This window comes from Dipodomys ordii, unplaced genomic scaffold (genome assembly GCF_000151885.1).
Source record: "Dipodomys ordii isolate 6190 unplaced genomic scaffold, Dord_2.0 Scaffold66, whole genome shotgun sequence".
Taxonomy (NCBI): Eukaryota; Metazoa; Chordata; class Mammalia; order Rodentia; family Heteromyidae; genus Dipodomys; species Dipodomys ordii.
The window spans coordinates 3848645-3870618 of record NW_012267282.1 but is presented as its reverse complement, the minus strand read 5'-3'; the positions used below and the strand labels follow the sequence as shown (position 1 = coordinate 3870618).

Below are 21974 nucleotides of genomic sequence, written 5' to 3'. Positions count from 1 at the left end.
GAAGAAAGAGCCTCTTAAGTAAACGGTGCTGGCAAAATTGGTTAACTACTTGTAGAAAACTAAAGCTAGATCCTTTTTTGTGTGTGTGTTCAGTCGTGGGGCCTGAACTCTGGGCCTGGGTGCTGTCCCTCAGCTCTTCAGCTCAAGGCTAGTGCTCTACCACTTGAGCCACAGCACCACTTCTGGCTGTTTTCTTTTTGCTTATGTGGTGCTGAGGAATCGAACCCAGTGCCTCAGGCATGCAAGGCAAGCGCTCTACCACTGAGCCACCTTCCAGCCCCTCAAAGAATACTTTTGTTAAAACAATACATATTCTTTTTAAACAAATTTAAGCCATATTATATAGAAAAAGTTCAAAAAAAGAAAGAAAAAAGTTCCTCAATTCTATCACTTAGAAGTAAACATAATCAACATTAACTGAATGACATACCCATTACATGTAGTAAGAGGGATTTTTTTTTTTTTGGTCGTGGGGCTTGAACTCCGGGCCTGGGCGCTGTCCCTCGGCTCTTCAGCTCAAGGCTAGCACTCTACTTTGAGCCACAGCGCCACTTCTGGTTTTCTGGTGGTTCATTGGAGATAAGAGTCTCACGGACTTTCCTGCCTGGGCTGGCTTTGAACCTCGATCCTCAGGTCTCAGCCTCCTGAGTGGTTAGGATTACAGGCATGAGCCACTGGCACCTGGCTAGAAGGATTTTTTTTTTTAATTGTGAAAATATCCTACAGAGGGGTTACAATTACATGGGCAAGGTAATTAGAGGGATTTTTTTAATATATAAAGCAAAATTTAACTTTACAAGAGAAAGAAAAATGGAAGAATATAAAAAGTTTACTACAAGCCGGGCGCTGGTGGCTCACGCCTGTAATACTAGCTACTCAGGAGGCTGAGATCTGAGGATCGCGGTTCAAAGCCAGCCCGGGCAGGAAAGACCGTGAGACTCCTATCTCCAATAAACCACCAGAAAACCGGAAGTGGCGCTGTAGCTCAAGTGGTAGAGCGCTCGCCTTGAGCTGAAGAGCTGAGGGACAGCGCCCAGGCCCAGAGTTCAAGCCCCACGACCGACAAAAAAAAAAAAAAGTTTACTACAAAACGCATCATTCTAAGAAATACCACTAGGTTTGTACTGTGCATTTATTTTATTAAATTATTATTTTTTGTAATGATAGAGATTAGACCCATGACCTCAAACAGGCTAGGCTAACACTGAGCCACTGAGATAAGAATCTCCAAGGCTTTTCTTCCTGGCCTGGCTTTGAACCTCGATGCTCAGATTTCAGCCTACTAAGATTACAGGTGAGAACTACCTATGTCTCCTCTCCCTTCCTTCCCTCTCTCCCCTCTTCCTCCTCTCTTTCCTTTGTGTGGCACTGGAGACATTACTCAGGGCCTTGAAGATGTAAGCAAGTGCTCTAACACTGAACTTTAACACTAGTCTAAGATATATTTTTACTTTATTTAGCTATATAGCAAAGGATTTCTTTGTTTTTGTCCACACATGTTAACAATATGTTCCAATCTCACCTCTTCTCACTTTCCCATCCAGCTACACAAAACAATTTCAACAATTTCGTTGTTCAATTGGTATTTTTTTAGACCCTGTGTATCATTTAGTATTAAAAGGAAGAGATTCTGTAATACAATTTCAGAATCCTGAGAGCAGATAGAATTCTGACAGTTTATTATCACTAATTTTGCAAAATAATATGAGAGGTTAAAAACAGCCTTCCTTTCTTAGAACATTTGTGTCTGGGAAATCAGGCCTATTTAAAAGGCATCCATTATTCATAGATCAATTTAGAGCTAATGCTAGTTTTTTGGGTTTTTTTGGGTCAGTCATGGGGCTTGAACTCTGGGCCTGGGTGCTATCCCTGAGCTCTTTAGCTCAAGGCTAGCACTCTACCACTTGAGCCACAGTGCACTTCCGGTTTTCTGGTGGTAAATTGGAGATAAGAGTCTCACAGACTTTCCTGCCTGGGCTGGCTTTGAACCACAACCCTCAGATCGCAGCCTCCTGAGTAGCTAGGGTTCCAGGGGTGAGCCACCAGCACCCGGCTAACCCTAGTTTTTATACACTGCCTCTGCTGTGACCTGTGTTGAGGAAGCTGCTCATGATATACATTACTGACTCATCTAATCCCTGTCCAGTTTCCAACAGCAAGCTGGAGCCTTATTTTGCAAATTACCAGGGGGAATTCGGAACTGTTCCCATAGTGACAGATCAGTAATGTGCTATCTTTATAAGGTGGAATACATGTATGGTTTGAAAATGACAAAACAAGCATCTCAACAGTGACCACTTGAGGTGCCTGTTTCTATTGAAGAATTCACATCATTTTATTTTTAGAATTCCTTTTCACAATGTAGAATACATGTGAGGTTTAGAAATGACAAACCAGACTTCTCCAATGCGACCACCTGAAGTGACTTCTATAGAAAATCCACATTATTTTTAGAATTGCCCCTGAAAAGAATGCTCTGCATAGTTTCCATTAATCTTGAAACTACATGACCCAGCTTAAGTTCACATCAACACTTCAACCATTGATGTGTAGAAATGCCCTGCTTATTTGGTGAAGAAGCTGTTAACAACCTCAGCTATGTAAAACAAAAGCTATAAGATTGAAGGCAATGGGAATCATGTGAAGTAGAAAGAGCAGGCATGAAGTATATATCTCAAATCTGTAAAGCACCTGGGCCCTCACCATAAACAAGATGCTCATTTTACACTTGTGTATCTGTTTACTCTAACTCCGTGTCACTTACACTCCAGCATTCCTTCTTTCTCATAGTCTGAATGGTGACATATGCCATTAAGGAGCACAGGAAGAGCTGTGGAAAAAGGTGCAGCTCAGCTTGAAAGTAGAGGCAGGGTGGCCTTCTGACAGTGATGAAGTGCTCACCAGGGGAAAGAGGAGAAGAAAAGACACAAATAGACATATGAAGAAGAAGAGCCACAGCTGGGAATGTGGCTTAGTGGTAGAGTGCTTGCCTAGCATACATGAAGTCCTAGATTTGAGTCCTCAGTAACACATACACAGAAAAAGCCAGAAGTGGTGTTATGGCTCAAGTGGTAGAGTGCTAGCCTTGAGCAAAGGAAGCTCAGGGACAGTGTCTAGGCCCTGAGTTCAAGCCCCAGGACTGGCTGGAAAAAAGAGAGAGAGAGAGAGAAAAAAAAAAAGAGTAGGAGCCAGGAGTGCCAGGAGATGCTGAAGAAAGACTAGTACATCAGGAGGAAGGTGTCAAGGAGGAAAGCGGGGAGTAGAGGTGGTGGCAAGATCAAATGTTCACAAAGAACAGAAAGGAAGAACCTGGACTTCATAAACACTCAGCAAGAGGCATTGCAGGAGTCAAACAGCAGTCAGCAGGGGGTCAGGAAAATGTGAGGTGAAAAATAAAGGCAGAAACCAGATTATATATATATATATATTTTTTTTTTTTCAAGTTTGGAAGAAAAGAATAGGTAGGTGCCAGCAGCCAGCAAAAACTCCTAATTTTAGAGATTAAACAGCACTCCAAAACAGGCACAGTGGTTCATATTTGCGGTCCCAGCTCTGGGGAGGCATAGGTAGGAAGACTGTGGTATAAGGCAGTCAAGGATTTTTTTTTTTGGTCCGGTCTTGGGGCCTGAACTCTGGGCCTGGGCGCTGTCCCTCAGCTCTTCAGCTCAAGGCTAGTGCTCTACCGCTTGAGCCATAGCGCCACTTCCGGCTTTTTTCTTTTTGCTTATGTGGTGCTGAGGAATCGAACCCATGGCCTCAGGCATGCAAGGCAAGCACTCTACCACTGAGCCACCTTCCCAGCCTGCAGCCAAGGATTTTTAAGTGAGACTGGAAAATAATTAACGCAGAAATGCTGCCGGCCTGACTCAAGTTGTAGAAAACCTGCCTAGTAAGCATGAGGTTTCAAATCCCAGAACTGTCCAAGGGGAAAAAAGGAAGAAGTTACTTTCTAGCTCTTCTTTGAGGCACTATTTTTTAGCACTCTGAAAAATGACTTATTTTAAAACTGTTAATCACAAAGCCTTTTCAATAGGAAGCTACTGAATCCCTCTGTAAAGAGAACAGAGCTGTTAGGATGGAGAAGAGCCTTGAAAACCTATGCTCAAGGTGTCAGATCTCCAGAGTTCCTTATAGCTAGCTCTGAGTGACAGAGATAGGAAACATAATCATCAGTCCAGTTCAAGTCACAACAGGAGAGAGTGATCTCTGTGTTCTTCCTATTATAAACTATACTCTCTCAACTAGAGATGTTCAATGAAATGACAATGAAATGAAAAAGAAAAACAAAAACAAGAAGGGAAGAGACTCAGAACTATCCTAACTCATCTTCTAAGTTCTGTGGATACATTAATGTTTTTAGATGCTCTAGCTAGTTGCGGGGGGATAAAAGAACCTCTTCAGGTCAAAGGGCTTCTATTTTTTTTCACGAACTCCAATTTCTTACATGCTGATCAAAGGACAGCAATGATTCTATGTAAGTCAACATTCTTTGATTCTTTCCCAAACCCAAATCGGAAAATGACACACATCCCTTGACACCACTTGCCAAATAACATTGACCAAATCACAATCTTCTTTTTGCTGACATTTTCTCTTTACACGGGAGATAAAAAGAGTGTTATACAAAATTTTAATGTGGATTAAGTGAAATGACAGCTACATCTAGGTGTGCCTGCCACAAAGTAAGAGTCAATGAGCTAGCTACTCTCAGCCAACAGCATCACATCATTGTGAAATCTGAAGAATGTGGCATTAAAGAATAGAAAGCCGGGCACCAGTGGCTCACGCCTGTAATCCTAGCTACTCTGGAGGCTGAGATCTGAGGATCACGGTTCAAAGCCAGCCCGGGCAGGAAAGTCCAGAGACTCTTACCTCCAATAAACCACTAGAAAACCAGAAGTGGCTCTGTGGTTCAAACGGTAGAGCACTCGCCTTGAGCTGAAGAGTGCAGGGATAGTGCCAAGCCCAGAGTTCAAGCCCCATGACAAAAAAAAAAAAAAGAATACAAACACTTTTTTTTCCCCTGGTCGAAGGCCTGAACTCTGGGCCAGGGCGCTGTCTCTCAGTTCTTCAGCTCAAGCCAAGTACCCTATGACTTGAGCCACAGTGTCACTTCCGGTTTTTTCTGCTCATGTGGCTGAGAAATCGAACCCAGGGCTTCATGCACACAAGGCAAGCACTCTACCCAGCCCAAGAATAGGAAAACTTTGAGAAGCCAAAACAAATACCTTGTGGTCTGAAATCAACTCTCCAAAAAGTTCTTTCACCAAAAACTGCACTCAACAGTGACACGAAAGTATTCTATCCAAGTTACAAATGATACTTGTATAATTGGTGTGTGTGTGGGGGGTCCCTTTGTAGTACAAAGTAATAATGAATGATTTGAATGACTTAAAGCTGTGATTTCAAGCTGCTGCTCTAGCTCCGATGTGGCTAATAATTTTGTACTTTGATTTGACATTAGAGAAGAATACAAAGCAGAATATTTTGTCCTTTACAACAAATTCTGTTCCCATGTTTAATCAAAGTGTGTCAGAAACCTCTGTTTGTTTTAAATATGAGCAAATGGATTATGCTTCATCCCAGTTGTAACCTACATTCCACATGTCTCAGCACACATGAATGCACACATACTCACAGGCCTATTAGTGAAAGGCTTAACCATTTTCTTTAAATTTAAAGAGAAGCAGAGTTCTCTTTAAAATTAACTGTTAACCCTCACACCAAATCCATATTCTGAAATTGGTTTCCTTAAAACCAATTAAAAAAAACTTTAAGTGAAAAATCATTTTGAAATCCAAGCACTTAAATGCCTTCCTAGAAGATTAATAAAGATCTTATCTTCTACTTGCTTATCAGATACAGCAGGTGTAGGTGTGTGTGTGTGTGTGTATGTGTGTGTGTGTGTGTATTTAGTGGACTTGTCAATTAATTCTAAAATGTATGTAAAAGCAGCATGCTTAAAAACAAGGAGACATATAGCCCAAGTAACTTGAAATCGCATCTGGAATTGCCCAATCATACCATATATATCTCTGAGTAATCTCCAAGTATACCGAAAAGAGCAACAGAGGTCAGCACAACAGATCTAGAAACCCCTACACCAAAGGTCCACTGACCTTTTGATGACTTGTGACTTCGTCTCTGCTTCTCCCCAGTTCCTCAGCAAGTTTGACGTTCTCTTCTTGCAATGCCGAGAGCTGCTGGGACTTCTGAGCTGCTGCCTGCTTTAGGGTTTCACTGCAAGGACAGTGAGTGCACGGTTACCATAGAAACAAGACAGGCAAGGAAACTGTGGGAGACAACCAGCTTCACAGCACTGAGGAAAATAGATCTGGGTCACATGCTCAATAGGGTCTATAACAACAGGAGACTGTTAGCTACATGTAGGAGAGGCCACCCAGCACTAGCATCTCGAAAGGAGATGGCCACCCACAATTACTGCATTTTTTAAACCTAATAAACACAATGTCCACCCTCCCACCACCCCCGCTTACCCTCTAACAAGGAATTTTGCTTAAAAAAAAGACAAATGAAAGGGTCACTACAGTTTTGTCTTTAGGAATATTTCTATTAATTATGTTAAATGTATGACATTAATAAAGTGATATAATTTGTTGCCACAGCACTCTATTCTAGCTGTATAGATGTGTAATCTGTTTTTCTCTGGCAGAAGTAAAAGTACAATGATCTAATTTACCAGTGTCTTTCAGAATCAATTGCTGACGTGAATCTGAGTATATATTTAGGACACAAGAGATGGAATGCCAAAGGAAATAGTCCTCTAATTAAATGACAGGTATTATATTTTGATGGTATTCTTTCCACAATGCTAATTTGTAATCAAAGGAAGTTACAAAAATATAACTTGCTAGTTAAATTGTAATATGAATACAATCAGTATACAACATATAAGCATATATTTATAAAACATTTTCTTATTGTTAAAATTAACCCTAAACATGTAAGAATACATTATCCTTTACACATGATATTCAAAATATTTTGCTTGATAAATGGATTTTAGTTTTATGCTATAGAAGGTTTCGATACAATTTTGAATTTTTATGTCTGTGCTGATTAAACTCTACTTAGCAAGCTGCAGGGCTGAATTCTGAATCCAGTCATCTGGGTAGAAATCCATCTGCTGATGCATGAACACATCTATTTTTAACTCAATTGTCTAATGGGTGGCAGTGCCTGACATGTTAAATTTTCTTGATTTTTATTTCTCCGCCAACCTATAAAATGCCATTCTGGGATGGCATTAATGATTTAGGGGTACAAATCTATACAAAAATTCTCCTGGAACACCAAATAGAGCTTTTTAGAGAAATTTTTTATTTATTTAGTAAATTAAGTAAAACTGAGAAGGAATTTTACCCCCCAAGTAATTAATTATCCAAAAGCTAGAATGATTAATGTATTTTCTGTGTTGGTCCTGAGGCTAGAACTCAGGGCCTGGGTACTGTCCATGAGCTTTTGTGCTCACGGGCCGCACTTCACCACTTGAGCCACAGCTCTACTTCTGGCTTTGTGGTGATTAACTGGAAAGAAGACTCCCAAAGACTTTCCTGTAGGAGCTGGCTTTGAACCACAATTCTCAGATCTCAGACTCCTGAGTAGCTAAGATTACAGGCAGAAGCCCCCAGTGCTTGGCTTGAAACGATTGATTTTTTAACTGTGGATCAATCATTCAATTGACCCACATATGTACATGTGTGTATGTATGTGTACATGTGTGTACATATACCCACATTCCTACCTCCTAGAAATATTTTTGTAGGTGTTTTCAGATTTATTTTTTATTTTTATTTTTTTTTTGTCGGTCATGGGGCTTGAACTCTGGGCCTGGGCGCTGTCTCTGCGCTCTTCAGCTCAAGACAAGTGCTCTAATACTTGAGCTACAGCACCACTTCTGGTTTTCTAGTGGCTTACTGGAGGAGTCTCAGGGACTTTTCTGTCCAGGCTGTCTTTGAACTGTGATCCTCAGATCTCAGCATCCTGAGTAGCTAGGATTATAGGGGTGAGCCACCAGCACCCAGCTTCAGAATTATTTTTGAGGGGCTGAGAAGGTGGCTCAGTGGTAGAGCGCATGCCTTGCATGCATGAGGCCCTGGGTTTGATTCCTCAGCACCACATAAGCAGAAAAAGCTGGAAGTGGCGCTGTGGCTCAAGTGGTAGAGTGCTAGCCTTGAGCTGAAGAGCTCAGGGACAGTGCCCAGATCCAGAGTTCAGGCCCCATGACTGACATCCCCCCAAAAAACAAGGAATTATTTTTGAGTGCCCTCAGAATTTTAATAATGGGATGATGTGTACACACACACATACACATACACACACATACACACACACAGAGCAGGTAAACTTCATTTCCTCAATCCATGACAAATCAGAAGATTTTAGCTTAAGATGCAATCATCCTAAGCCAGTATATATTTTCCGGCTAGCACTCTCCACACAGAGCCTATGTAGTCTCAGCATTATGTGGCCTGTCATAATGATATTTGCATTCCTCTTCCTTCTCTTTCAACAATTCTCATCTCTTACAAGTCTTTAGAAAGTCATTGTTTAAATTAAAAGACTGACGTAAGGCAAATTAAAATAAAGAGCTAATACAGCAACCAAAAGAGGACAAATATCCTATAGTAATAATCTATAAAAAGTATTATTAGGCTGGGAATGTGGCTTAGCGGCAAGTACTTGCCTAGCATGCATGAAGCCCTAGGTTCAATTCTTCAGTACCACATAAGCAGAAAAAGACAGAAGTAGCACTGTGGCTCAAATGGTAGAGTACTAGCCTTGAGCAAAAGAAGCTCAGGGACAGTGACTAGTCCCTGAGTTAAAGCCCCAAGACTGGCAAAAAAAAAAAAAAAGTGTTATTAGCTGGATGATGGTGGTTTATGCTTGTAACCCTAGCTACTCAGGAGACTGAGATCTGAGGATCATGGTTTGAAGCCAGTCCAGGCAGAAAAGTCTGTGAGACACTTATCTCCAATTAACCACCAGAAAAACAGAAATGGTTCTGTGGCTGGGATAGTTCCCAGGTACCGAGTTCAAGCACCATAAACCAAAACAAAACAATGCCACAGTCCAAAGGCAAGGATACTTGGCTTGTCTCCAGTGTATAGTGGGGAGATGCACTTCATGGAGAAAAGGGATCCTGTAGTCCAACCCCAAGACACGCAGGGCTGATTCTGAAAACACTCACAGAAACATTTCTAGGGGCTGCAGATGTCTTCAGTGCCCAGCACAATCAAGGTGCTGGGTTCTCCCCTCAACACTGCAAGTATAAACATTTCTAACAACTTTTAGAGAGGCTACTTCCATTCCATATGACAAGATAACCTGAAACAAAGTTTCTGCAGTTTTATTTATTTTGGGTCCGGTAGGTCGTGGGGCCTGAACTCTGGGTCTGGGTGCTGTCCCTCAGCTCTTCAGCTCAAGGCTAGTGCTCTACCACTTGAGCCACAGCGCCACTTCTGACTTTTTCTGTTTATGTGGTGCTGAGGAAATAAACCCAGGGCCTCATGCATGCAAGGCAAGTTTTCCTTTTTGCAATTTAAAATAAGGGCCATAATTTCTTTCAAAGAACATAAACTTACATTTCTTTCTTGAATTCTTCCATTTTCTGATTCTCAACTGTTAGAAGCTCTTTTGATTTGTTCAGCTCTTCCACATTTTTCAGGTTGTTTTCTTTAAGTGTATCCAACTTAAAGACCAAGAAAAAACAACACTTGATGAAATTATTTCATTTTCCAATGACTTGGCTAGATATTCAAACTATTCATAAAAAATGCATTTAAAAATAGATGAAATTAGTCACTTGTAAAACAAAGAAAAGGGGGAGTTCACCTAAGTGAAGAGATTATAAATAACAAGTCTGTTATAAATTCCAAGTCTCTTCCTTACATTTTCTGTTCACTTGGCTAAAATGTCAAACATAAATTAAAACAAAAGCTCTCTTTCATCTTGTGTACAATTCCCAGTACTTATCACAAAGCTTGATCCTAGCTATTCAGGAGGCTGAGATCTGAGGGTCACGGTGCAAAGCCAGACTGGGCAAGTAGTCTGTGAGACTCATCTCCAATGAACCACCAGAAAACTAGAAGTGGTGCTGTGGTTCAATGTGGTAGAGCATTAACCTGGAACAAAAGAGCTCAGGGACAGTGTCCAGGCCCCAACCCCAACCCCAAGTTCATAACTGACCCCCCCCCCAAAAAAAAGGCAAGAAACAAACCACAAATCAATGACAAAGGATTATTCCCTGTGATTAAACAAGACTCCTTCCCTTCCCTTCTCTATATATTAGTGATGCTGGATATATTTTTCCAGTGTTGGTACTAAAATTACATAATCCTTATTATAAAAATTATTTGAATTACCATATTGGTTGACTGTATAAAGTTTTAGGTATCCACCTGAACTTTAATATGAAGAGAAACAAGCCATATGAGACCAAAGGGATTTTGTACACATTCAGGCCCAGCACTTTCCTTAAGGGATACAGCTGGTGGAGGGTCTGGCCCCTGGTGAGAAAACCAGGTATGTTGCTGGAATAGTAGGAGTGACTAAGGGGAAGCTTTTGCAGGTGGCTGGAGCTCAGCATGCAAAGCACCTGTCAAGGATGAGAGCTCAAAGAGGCTATTTATGACATGGCGTGATCCTGAGGTAAGACTCACTCTCTGGGCCTTGTGTCTTTGTCTTCTACAGCCAATAAAGAGAGTTCTCTCATATGCCACCAGCCAGGAATCTAGAAAGTGTCTTGTTAGTTTTAATACCACCAATTTCTTTTTAATGCCCTCCATCATCCCAAATTTATGATCAAGAAAAACAATATATCAACCAGATGCTGTTAGCTCAAACCTGTAATCCTAGCTACTAAGGAGACTGAGATCTGAGGATCCAGGTTCAAAGCCAGCCTGGGGCAGGAAAATCGGTGAGACTCTTATCTCCAATTAGCCACCAGAAAACTGGAAGTGGCGCTGTGGCTCAAAGTGGTAGAGCGCTAGCCTTGAGCAAAAAAAGCATAGGGATAGCGTCCAGGCCCTAAGTTCTAGCCCCACAACCAGAAAAGAAAAAGAAAAAAAAGGAAAAGAAAAAGGAAATATCATAATGGCCCAAGATATGGTTCATGGTTCATCCAGACTTCTGGTCTGCTACAACAGATGCACAATTCTCTCTGATCTCAACCTTAAAGGTTAGAGATATTTCCTAAACTTTTGTTCACACTGGCTTCAAATTTTGAATTTTTTTTTTTCTGGCTTGAAACTCAAGGCCTGGGCCACTGTCCCTGAGCACTTTTGCTCAAGGTTAGCACTCTATCACTTTCAGCCACAGCTCTACTTCTGATTTTCAGGTGAGTAATTAGATAGGAGTCTCATGGACCTTATTGCTTGGACTCGCTTTGAACCAAGATTCTCAGATCTCAGCCTCCTGAGTAGGTAGGATTACAGGAATGAGTGACCAGTGCCTGTCTTCCCTTATGATTTTTTAGTACTTTCTCTTTTTTTTCAGTACTGGGGTTTGAACTTAAGCCCTCAAGTTTTCTAAGCGGGCACTCACTGCCATGTGCTGGTTATTTCTGCACTGAAGATTTTCAAGATAAGGTCTTGTTTTATGTGTAGACTGTGCTCCTCATATTTTGCTTCCCTTTTTTGCTGTATAACAGGTGCATGCAACAATAATCAGCCTTAGTTAACCTTGATCCCCCAATCTCTGTCTTCCAAGTAGCTAGGATTATAGATGTGAATCGTAAGTGTCTAGCTTGCTCCCCCTCACTTTCTCATACCAGGGATTGGATTTAGGGCTCCACGTCTATTTGGCTTGTTTGCTTGGCTGGTGTTCTACTACTTGGGCTCATACCTCTAGTATAGCTTTGTGCTATTTATTTTGGAGCTCAAGCCTTGTAGATCTTTTCTGCTTGGGTTGGCTTTGAACTGAAATCCTTTAGATCTCAGATTCCTATGTAGCTAGGATTATACCCATGAATCACCTGTAGCTGGTCCCAGCTATTATGCATGCCAGTTCTGGGGTTTGAACTCAGAGCCTGGGTTCTGCCCCTGAGCCTCTCTGTGCTCAAGGCTAGCACTCTGCCACTTGATTCACAGCACCACTTCCTGCTTTTTCTGAGTAGTTTATTGGAGATAAGAGTCTCTCATGGGGCTGAGAATGTGGCTTAGTGGAAGAGTGTTTGTCTAGCATGCATGAAGAACTCAGTACCACATAACAGAAAAAGGCAGAGGTGGCACTGTGGCTCAAGTGGTAGAATGATAGTCTTTTGTTGTTGTTGGTCATGGGAACTCTGGGCCTGGGCACTGTCCCTCAGCTCTTCAGCTCAAGGCGAGCACTCTACGCTTGAGCCACAGCGCCACTTCCAGTTTTCTAGTGGTTTATTAGAGATAAGAATCTCATGGACTTTCCTGCCCGGGCTGGTTTTGAACAGAGATCCTCATATCTCAGCCTCCTGAGCAGCTAGGATTACAGGCCTGAGCCACCAGCGCCTGGCTAGAATGCTAGTCTTGAGCAAAGGAAGCTTAGGGACAGTGTCCAGGCAATGAGTTCAAGCCTCAGGAATGGCAAAAACAAATAAAAACCTCTCACAGACTTTCCTGCCCAGGCTGGCTTCGAACTGTGATCCTCAGATCTTAGCCTCCTGAGTAGCTAGGATTACAGGTGTGAGCCAACTGGCACTTGGCAGTTTTGTTTTTTGTTTTGTTTTTTTTAATAAACTTGTCTTCTCGTAGGATTGTCAATTTTGTTCACTCTATCATTACTTCACAATGTCAGTGCCTTGGCAAAGTCACATAGGAGGCCTAGTCTTCATACAGTTATCCCATTTGGTCATCCCGTCTCTTGATCTACTTCTAAAACACCTTACTTTCCTGTGACTTAAAAAAATACGTGGGTGGGGGGCTGGGAAGGTGGCTCAATGGTAGAGCACTAGCCTTGAGCTGAAGGACAGCACCTAGGCCCAGAGTTCAGGCCCATGACCGACAAAAAAAAAAAAAAAAACCTGGGTGGGAATATGGCTTAGTGTTAGAGTGTTTGCCTATCATGCATGAAGCCCTGCTGGGTTCGATTCCTCAGTACCACATAAACAGAAAAAGCTAGAAGCGGTGTTGTGGCTCAAGTGGCAGAGTGCTAGCCTTGAGCAAAAAGAAGCTTAGGGACAGTGTCCAGGCCCTGAGTGCAAGCTCCAGGCAAAAAAACAAAACCAAAAACCTGAAAGTATACAGAACTTTATACACTCATTTCAGTGAGTCTGTCTGCTAGGGATTTAGGTAGAAGCTTTCCAAAAAGAGAAAAAGTTACTAGAGTTGGGAAGGGGGAAACAGGAGAATTAGGGAATTATCCAAGGAGGAGAAGTATTACCTATGGATAGAACAGAAATACCTTCATACCATAAATGTGTCCAGTTCCAGAAGTCACTAATTACATAAAAGGGAATCTGTATTGAACTAGGCCAAGAAAAGGCCTACATCAGGCTGGGAACGTGGCTCAGTGGTAGAGTGCTTGCCTTGTATGCATGAGGCCTTGGGTTCAATTCCTCAGCAGAAAAAGCCAGAAGTGGTGGTGTGGCTCAAGTGGTAGAGCACTAGCCTTGAGCTGAAGAGCTGAGGGACAGTACCTAGGCCCAGAGTTCGGGCCCCATGACTGACCAAGAAAAAAGAAAAAAAAAGAAAAGGCCTACCTCAAGATCAGGGATGGAGACTGGAATTTAGTGGTTCCAATGTGTGAGGAGTTGAAGAAAAACAATGTGATACAAGATAAAGGTTACAGAAACTAGGAATGCCACCAGCACTTCCTGTCTAGTGCTATCATGAAATAATTATCTTCGACAGCCACACTATTAGGGTTTCTCCCTCAATTCTTAAAGGTTGGTCCTAATAAATAAGTAATGAAGCAATCCGCTTTATTTAGTATATGGATGTGGCATGTATTAGACTCTAACACAGATCAAACCTGTATGAGTCCAGCATCAAAAATTTACACAGTCCTGAGTTAGTGATCAAACATTCCATGAAGCCGGTAAGCTGTTCTTTGTACAAAAAACCATTTAAATCTGATTACTTCGGTCTGTAGTTTTGCATTTGTTTGCTTGGTGTCCTCCAAGGAGGCCAGAGTTTCTGTCTTCTCTTTGGTCATCTGTTCCATTATCTGCATGGCATCTTCTGCAGTCTGAGCAGCCTAAGTACAAGAAAACACTGTGAGAAGGAGAACACCTTCCTGATGCCATCAGGCACAATCAGGCTATGCTGCTCAGGCAGCACTCAGAATCTGTGTGGCTAAGGGAGACACACAGAGGTCAAAGCCATCAACCCAACCCTGAAGCCAACAGACATGTGAAGGGTCTGTATTCTGAAGTAGAACAAAGTTACAAACCTTTTCCAGGCCATCTCTCAATAATTCATGTCCATATTCCTCTAAACCTACATCTAAGTTCCAAGTTACACTGGAAAGCTTGTTCTCATCATTCTGACTTACATTTGACAAGTCTCGTGGTAGTAAAAAGTAATTCCCCATAGAACTGAATGTTTCTTAATCACACTTATTGCACTAAGTTTAAAATACTATTCTTGATATTTCAAATTTAGGGCTTTTGAAATCATTCAATTTAGGATGATAATATTTGCACATAAAAACATAAATTATTTGGGCAATTATAATGTAAAGCTCAATTGTTTCAAGAGAACTATTTAATTGAAAGTCTATGAGAGAAACTGTGGGTAATGAATTGTGGCTGTGAATAAAAAAGATGTGTACATCTGGAAATAATGCATACTGGCTGCTAAATATTAAAAAATAATACTCTGCAGTTTCACTTGGTTTGTTATAGCAGTTATACTCAGCTATAGCTGGAGGTTTCAGTGGAGTCATCTAACTCCAAAAAGACACAATCAGACATTTAAAAGCCAAATAGCAGAAAACTGTACTTCAGTATGTTCCCATTCTACTACTGCTCTTAAGCTCTTAACAATCACAACTTTTTCAGTTTTCCATTAAATTGAAAAAATCTTTTTTATTCCCAGTTTGCCATTTTTTTCTAAATGGGGGAGAGACTACTGCAATTAGATATTTAGTAAAGAATTGTCCTTTCAGACTGCAACAAACAGCTGGAGACATGAGCTATGAAGGGTCTGCACTGATTTAACTGAGTAGCAATAAGGGAAAAAAAATCACGTAAGCTACTAATGTTAGTGCAGAGGGTTAGTAAGTAGTCCCAGTGTGCGATACTTGAACTCTCACTTTACCGTAAATGAATGAAGAGTCTCAAGCTCTCTAATTTTAAGGGTAAGCTTGCTCTTGTCTTTCCTCAAAGTACGGTTTTCACTTTGAGATTCTAGAAGGTTGGTTGAAATGTGGCTGTTGGTCTTGGCCAGCTGGCTAATCTCCTTCTGTAGGAGAAAGTAGTTTTCTTCCAGCTTCTCCTTCTCCTTCAGGAGCTCATCATTTCTCAGCATCATTTCTCTTTTCTCAGCCAGGATACTCTTGTTATCCTGTAGCACCTTGGCTCTGTCAGCCACAGCCACCTCATGGTTCAGCCGAAGATCATCCAGGATCTTGGTGAGGCAGCTGTGGAGTTCCTGCAGTTCCAACTTGGACTTGGATAGAGCAGCAAAATCACTTTTCAGGGTCTCGATATTGGCAGCAAGTTGAGCTGTTTCCATGCTCAAGAGCTCCTTTTCCTTAATTATCTCCACCACTTGTTGTTCCAATTTGGTTTTTTCTTGCATTAGTACAAAATTCTCAGACTGAAGCTGTTCAGTACACACTCTTAACCCATCCACCTCCTGCTCCAAGAGCACCATTCTGCCATGAAGTTTATTGTTTTCATACAAGGATGACTCATTTTCCTTCACTCTGGCCTCTTTTTCCAGGATTAAAGACTGCTGTATTGTATGAATCTCTTCATTTAATTTCTGACATTCTTCTTGCAGGTTTAAACCATCCCTCAGCAATATGTTCTTTTCACAACAACAAGTTTTAAGCTCAGCATTCAAATTCTCCTTTGCTTGCATCATGTTGGTGTGTTCTTTTTCAAGATCCCTTTTGGCATTCTGAGCTTCTTTCAGCATTAAAGAGAGGTCACACTTACTGGCCTCTAGCTCTTGATTTTTCTGTTTTCTCTCCTGAAGCTCTTTCTTCAGAGCATCGATATTACCAAGTAGTTTCATCTTCTCCTGAACAATTATTCTTCGGCTTGCAGCCTCTTGCTCATACTTTCTTTTAAGGTCTCCTATGGCTTTGATGGAATTCTCTCTTTCTGAAAGTAAATCTCCAATTTGTACTTCTAGTGCCGATTTTTCTTTCAAGAGGCTGTCTTGCTGCTTTTTAAGCTTAGTAATTTTCTGACAAGCTATCTCCTTCTCAGAAGCTAGGCATGTGATTTTGTCATTGAGACTCATCTCAAGATGAGTGGCTTCTTCAGAGTGCTTGTTGAGTTTTTCAGTAATGAGACTATTTTCACTTAAAAGTTCTTCTTTCTCAGCCAGAAGCCTCCTCTCAGAGGCAGCCAGAGTCTCTTTCTCATGAAGAAGCTGGATGCACTCAGAGTCTGTGATTGCCCGGCTTGTCTTAATCTCTTCCAGGAGCTTTGTAAGACTTGCATTGGTAGCCTGAAGCTGCCTTGTCTCCAGCTCAGCCTTCCTCAGTGCTTTGCTGGCACAGTCCAGCTGTGTGCGCAGAGCATCAGCTTCAGTGCTGAGGAGCTGTTTGACCTGCAGGGCAGCCTCCAGGCTGGCACTCAGCTTCTCCTGACCCTGACGTAGTGTGTCCTTCTCAAGCTGCAGGTCTCTGTTGCTTTGGAGAAGGCTCTCTCGTTCTGCCTTTAGGGCCAGGCACATGTTGTCGAGGCTCAACTGCTTCTCAGCTGTTGACCTCTTCTCAGTTGTGAGCTCTTCAATCTCGTGGACTAAGGCTTTCTGATCCTTGACAAGCTCCTCATAAGCACTCTGAAGTTTCTGAATGATGTCGTCCTTGTCTTTCGTCAAGATAAGGTTTTCAGCAGAAAGCTTCTTGATCTGATCCTCCAGGTGGTCTTTCTCTACCCGAGCCCTCTCAGACATAGCTATGAGAGCATCTGTGCGGAAGTGGAGCTCCTCAATGAGCGTCTGCATGTGCACCTTGGAAGCTTGCAAAGAGTCATTCTCCACATTTATCTTCAAAAGTTCTTCCTGTGCAACGCTGATTTCTTTCAGCAGTTTTTCTCTCTCAATAGCCAAAGCTTCTTTATCAAGATGTTCTTGCTTGTAAAGCTTTTCAGCATCTTGCTTTTCTTTTAAAACTTTTTCCTTTTCTAAATTGAGAGTTTTGTTTGCTGACCATAATTTCTGTTGTTCTTCCTGAAGCAAAGTTATTTTGGCCTCCATTTCTATCAACTTTGATAAAAGTGAACCTTTTTCTACCTTTAAAGCATTGCCTTCCTGTGCAAGAAGCTGCTTCTCTGATTTCAGACCCCTCAGCTCTTCTGACATTAGTTCAATTTCTTTTTTGGCTGATGTTAACAAATAAGTTAGCGACTACAGAAACACAAGATGGGAAGAATGGAAACAAAATGAAATCAAGCAGACAAATGCAAGCCCAAATAACTTAATGCAGACTGTCAAACTTTAAATTTTCCATAGTAAGCTGCTTAGAAACCATAAAATAACAAGAGGAAGAAACTGGAGAAACAGATCTCATAAAGGCATAATACAAAGCAAATTTAGCTTTGCAAAGTGCTTATTCACTTGCCTTATCTTTGGAACAACTTGTGAAATTATTCCTGATAACTCCCTACCAGAAAGAAATAGCATCCTGATTTCTTAAGATTCTCTCCTGCCATTCCAATCGCCCCCACTATATCCATTGTAAAAAAATATTCATAAGCCAAGCGGCCAGCGGCTCATGCCCATAATCCTAACTACTCAGAAGGTTGAGACCTGAGGACTGCAATTTGAAGCCAGCCCCAGGTAAGAAGTCTATGATACTTTTAGCTTCAATTAACCATCAAAAAGCTTTAAGTGAAGCTCTGGCTCAAGTGATAAAGTGCTAGCTTTGGGCAAAAAAAGCTCAAGGACAGTACCCAGACTGACTTCAAGCCCCTGGACATACAACCCACGCTTCTTCCTCCTCCCCTTCCTCCCTCCCCCAGCCAGACACCACACACACACACACACACATACACACACACACACACATCATAGAAGAATTTGTAAAAATATAATTCTCAGACAAGGGTATAGTTTCAGTGGTAGAGCACATGCTTAGTATATATAAGGCTACAGGTTGCATCTGCAAAAAAAAAATCCCCCACCACCATATAACTATAAAAACTAAATATATTTTAGCAAAAGGTAGTGGTTACAATGGGAATTAAATCACCTCTTTATAAACTAACTGTAAGACCTTATTTCATAAAGTCACTGGGCTAAGAATGATCTAATCATATCAAATACACACACACACACACACACACACACACACACACACACACACACACACACACACACACACACACACGTGCAGACTAATTTCTGGGCTTTGGTAACTAAAAATAAAGAATGTGTTTGTTTGTTTTTTTTGGGTCTGGTCGTGGGGCCTGAACTCTGGGCCTGGGCGCTGTCCCTCAGCTCTTCAGCTCAAGGCTAGCATTCTACCACTTGAGCCACAGTGCTACTTCCGGCTTTTTTCTTATGTGGTGCTGAGGAATCGAACCCAGGGCCTCGAGCATGCAAGGCAAGTGCTCTACCACTGAGCCACCTTCCCAGCCCATAAAGAATGTTTTAAGTATTATTTACAAGATAATCTGACCCCAATGTCTATACTGGCACTGTCCAGAACTTTTTGTCCTGTACAGTAGTCATGTGACTACTAAGCACTTTCAATGTGTTGAGTACAATTGAGGAGGTGGATTTGCAATTTTCTTTCTGTCAGTCATGGGGCTTGAACTCAAGACTAAGTTATGTCCCTGAGCAATTTTTGCTCAAGGCTAGTGCTCTATCACTTTGAGCCATAGTGCCACTTCTGGTTTTCTGGCAGTTTATTGGAGAGAAGAGCACTTTCCTGGGAGGGCTGGCTTTGAACCATGATCCTCAGATCTCAGCCTCCTGAGTAGCTAGGATTACAAGTGTGAACCACTAGAACCTGGCCTACAATTTTAAGATGCAACAAATCTAAATTAACTTGTCTCATGGGGCTAGTGATTTTTGTATTAAGACAGCAGAGTTGCAGAACAGTGAGTCGTAAGCCAGGTTCACCAACTCTGTGACCTCCTGGAATGCAATATGAATATTGTGTAAACTTTCCTAAGGTAATAAGATAATCAGATAATAAGGTAATAAGTTAATCAGATTCTCCAGAGTTTATACGTCATTGAACTTTACCATAATCTAACACGCACATGGCAACTTTGGGGAGGGAAAGAGTTCTGACATTTTAATGAAATGACTTCTAAACAAACCACCAGATAAAAATCAGCAAAACCTCACACCAACAACTACAATGCTGTGGTTTGGCCAGGCAATAACATTTCAAATACCATTTCAAACATTTACAAAATTAGAGTTTATTCCCATAAAGGGAACCCACAGACAATAGATCTGGGAATCATATCCACCATTAAATGGCTCATCAAATTAGAGGTGGGTTTTTGTTGTTTGTTTTGTCATTCCTGAATCTTGAACTCAGGGTCTGAGCATACTGTCCCTTTGCTCTTTTGCTTAATTAAGGTTAGCTCTCTAACACTTTGAGCTATAGCTACACTTCTGATTTTCTGGTGGTTAATTGGAGATGAGTCCCACAGGAAAAAAAGAGTCCCACAGACTTTCCTACCTGGATTGGCTTCAAACCATGATCCCCGGATCTCAGTTTCCTGAGTAGCTAGGACTACAGGTGTGAGTGACTAGCACCCAGCACTGGAGGTGCTTTTAAGAGGAGAGAAGAGAAAGTCCTGATTGGCAGGATGTGGAAGACAGAAGCCGCAACCTCTGACATGTGTGTCCAGGTTCATTTATTTAACAGATAGTTCTGGAGGCAGAAACCAGGGCCTGCTAATAATGCTAGGCAAATTCTCAATGTCTGAACTACCTACTGTCTACAACAGCAGGAGTTTAGTGAGACTAGATTCAAGTTCTTTTCATCATTTCTTACTACTAAATGCATAATAAACATTTCTGTAACACATCAAAAATAAAAACAAGTATTTACCTTTCCCTAAACAATGAAAAGTGAAATAATGGTAGAAAGGTTATATTTTCTGAAGTTATTAGAGTTAAAACACCACATACTGAAATTCAACATTCTACTCCTTAACTAATAAGATACTTCTTGGGTCCTTGATTCCAACTTTCTTGGCACTAAGTTCACAGAGGCTTTCTGGGCCCACACAAAAGTCTTCTCCATAGTTTTCGCTTTATGCTCTTCTTACAAGAGTCCTATTCATTGAGTGGTCTCTGCCTTCTGCTTTCTGTAGTTTGTCTTTCCTAAACCCAGGGGTAGCAGCAAGACTACAGGAAGATGCTTTCCCACCCACACCAGAGTCTACTGCAAGCAAGCCAACAGAGCTCAGACAACAAGAGGCTATGTGACAGTTGAGGACAAACAGCACAGGGGTAGTGATGGCTATCAGGCACACTTAGAGGAAAGACCTGTAGCTATCACCATCTCTAAGAAGGAAGAGCAGCTGACAAAAACATTTGAGACCGTAGGAAATTCCATTCACCATCCACCTGACACCTAGTATTATCATTTGTGAGGACAAGTCAATGGATCTCGTTTGCTGCTACTTTCTAAGCTTCCTTGCAGCCTTGGTGCAGAACTCAAGCAAGCAATAACACAGCTGCACATAGCTGTACCACTTCTCCTCTCAGACTTACTTTTGCTTTATCAGCCTGTGTTTTCAGTTCCTCCATCTCCTGCATTAAGCCTCTGTTCTCCTCCTGTGCAGTCCTCAGCTTCTCCTCTGTGTCCAACAGTATCTTCTGGAGGTTCTGCAGGGTTTCTTCATGCTTTGTTTGCATATCAGAACTGGCTTTTTCATACCTGGCTTTCAGATCCTGACACTGGTTGTGGCTTGTTTCCATTTTCTTTTCCTGCAGAATCCCCAAAGCCATGAGTGTCATTTGGCCATACATGGACCCCCTGCTCTCCTTATAACAAACAGTTCCACGTATTCCCTCCTTACCAGGTCCAACAATTTTTCTTCTAATCCTTTCTTTTCTTCTTCATGCTTTTTGGCTGTTTCCTGCTGGCTCTGTTCAGCTTTAAGAGTTATTTCCCCAATATTTTTCTGCAGAAAACTTGCATTTTCATTAGCCTTTGTAAGTTTTAGCTGTAATTCTTCTACACATCTAAAACAAAATTCAATGAGATATCAGATTTTTTCATAAAAATGTCTTAAACTTAAGAATTATATTAGAGGGGCTGGGAAGGTAGCTCAGTGGTAGAGTGCTTGCCTTGCATGCCTGAGGCCCTGGGTTCAATTCCTCAGCACCACATAAGCAAAAAGAAAAAAGCCGGAAGTGGCGCTGTGGCTCAAGTGGTAGAGCACTAGCCTTGAGCTGAAGAGCTGAGGGACAGCGCCCAGGCCCAGAGTTCAGGCCCCATGACTGGACCCCCCAAAAAAAAAAGAATTATATTAGAGGAGCTGGGAAGGGGGCTCAATGATAGAGTGCTTGCCTTGCAGCCTTGCATGTATGAGGCCCTGGGTTAGATTCCTTAGCACCACATAAGCAGAAAAACTTGAAAGTGGTGCTGTGGCTCAAGTGGTAGAATGCTAGCCTTGAGCTGAAGAGCTGAGGGACAGAGCAAAGGGTTCAGGCCCCAGGACCACAAAAAAAAAAAAAAAAAAGAATTATATTAGAAACAATTTGTTTTTTTGGCCAGTCCTGGGGCTTGTACTTAGGTCCTGGACTTTTTTGCTCAAGGCTAGTACTCTACAACTTGTGCCACAGTACCACTTTGAGCTGTTTCTGTTTTTGTTTTTTTTTTTG

The 21974-nt window shown here is 41.6% G+C and overlaps 1 protein-coding gene across 1 annotated transcript in view; it reads right to left on the bottom strand.

Annotated features, from left to right (window-relative positions):
- Window positions 1-21974, bottom strand: part of Clip1 (CAP-GLY domain containing linker protein 1) — a 72891-nt gene that overhangs the window by 16642 nt on the left and 34275 nt on the right. Inside the window, exons 14-18 of the mRNA XM_013023065.1 lie at window positions 21167-21332; window positions 20859-21074; window positions 14074-14190; window positions 9606-9712; window positions 6120-6240 (exon numbers count right to left, since the gene is read on the bottom strand). Of these exons, the coding sequence (XP_012878519.1) occupies window positions 6120-6240; window positions 9606-9712; window positions 14074-14190; window positions 20859-21074; window positions 21167-21332 (727 nt within the window). The remainder of the gene's footprint in view (window positions 1-6119; window positions 6241-9605; window positions 9713-14073; window positions 14191-20858; window positions 21075-21166; window positions 21333-21974) is intronic.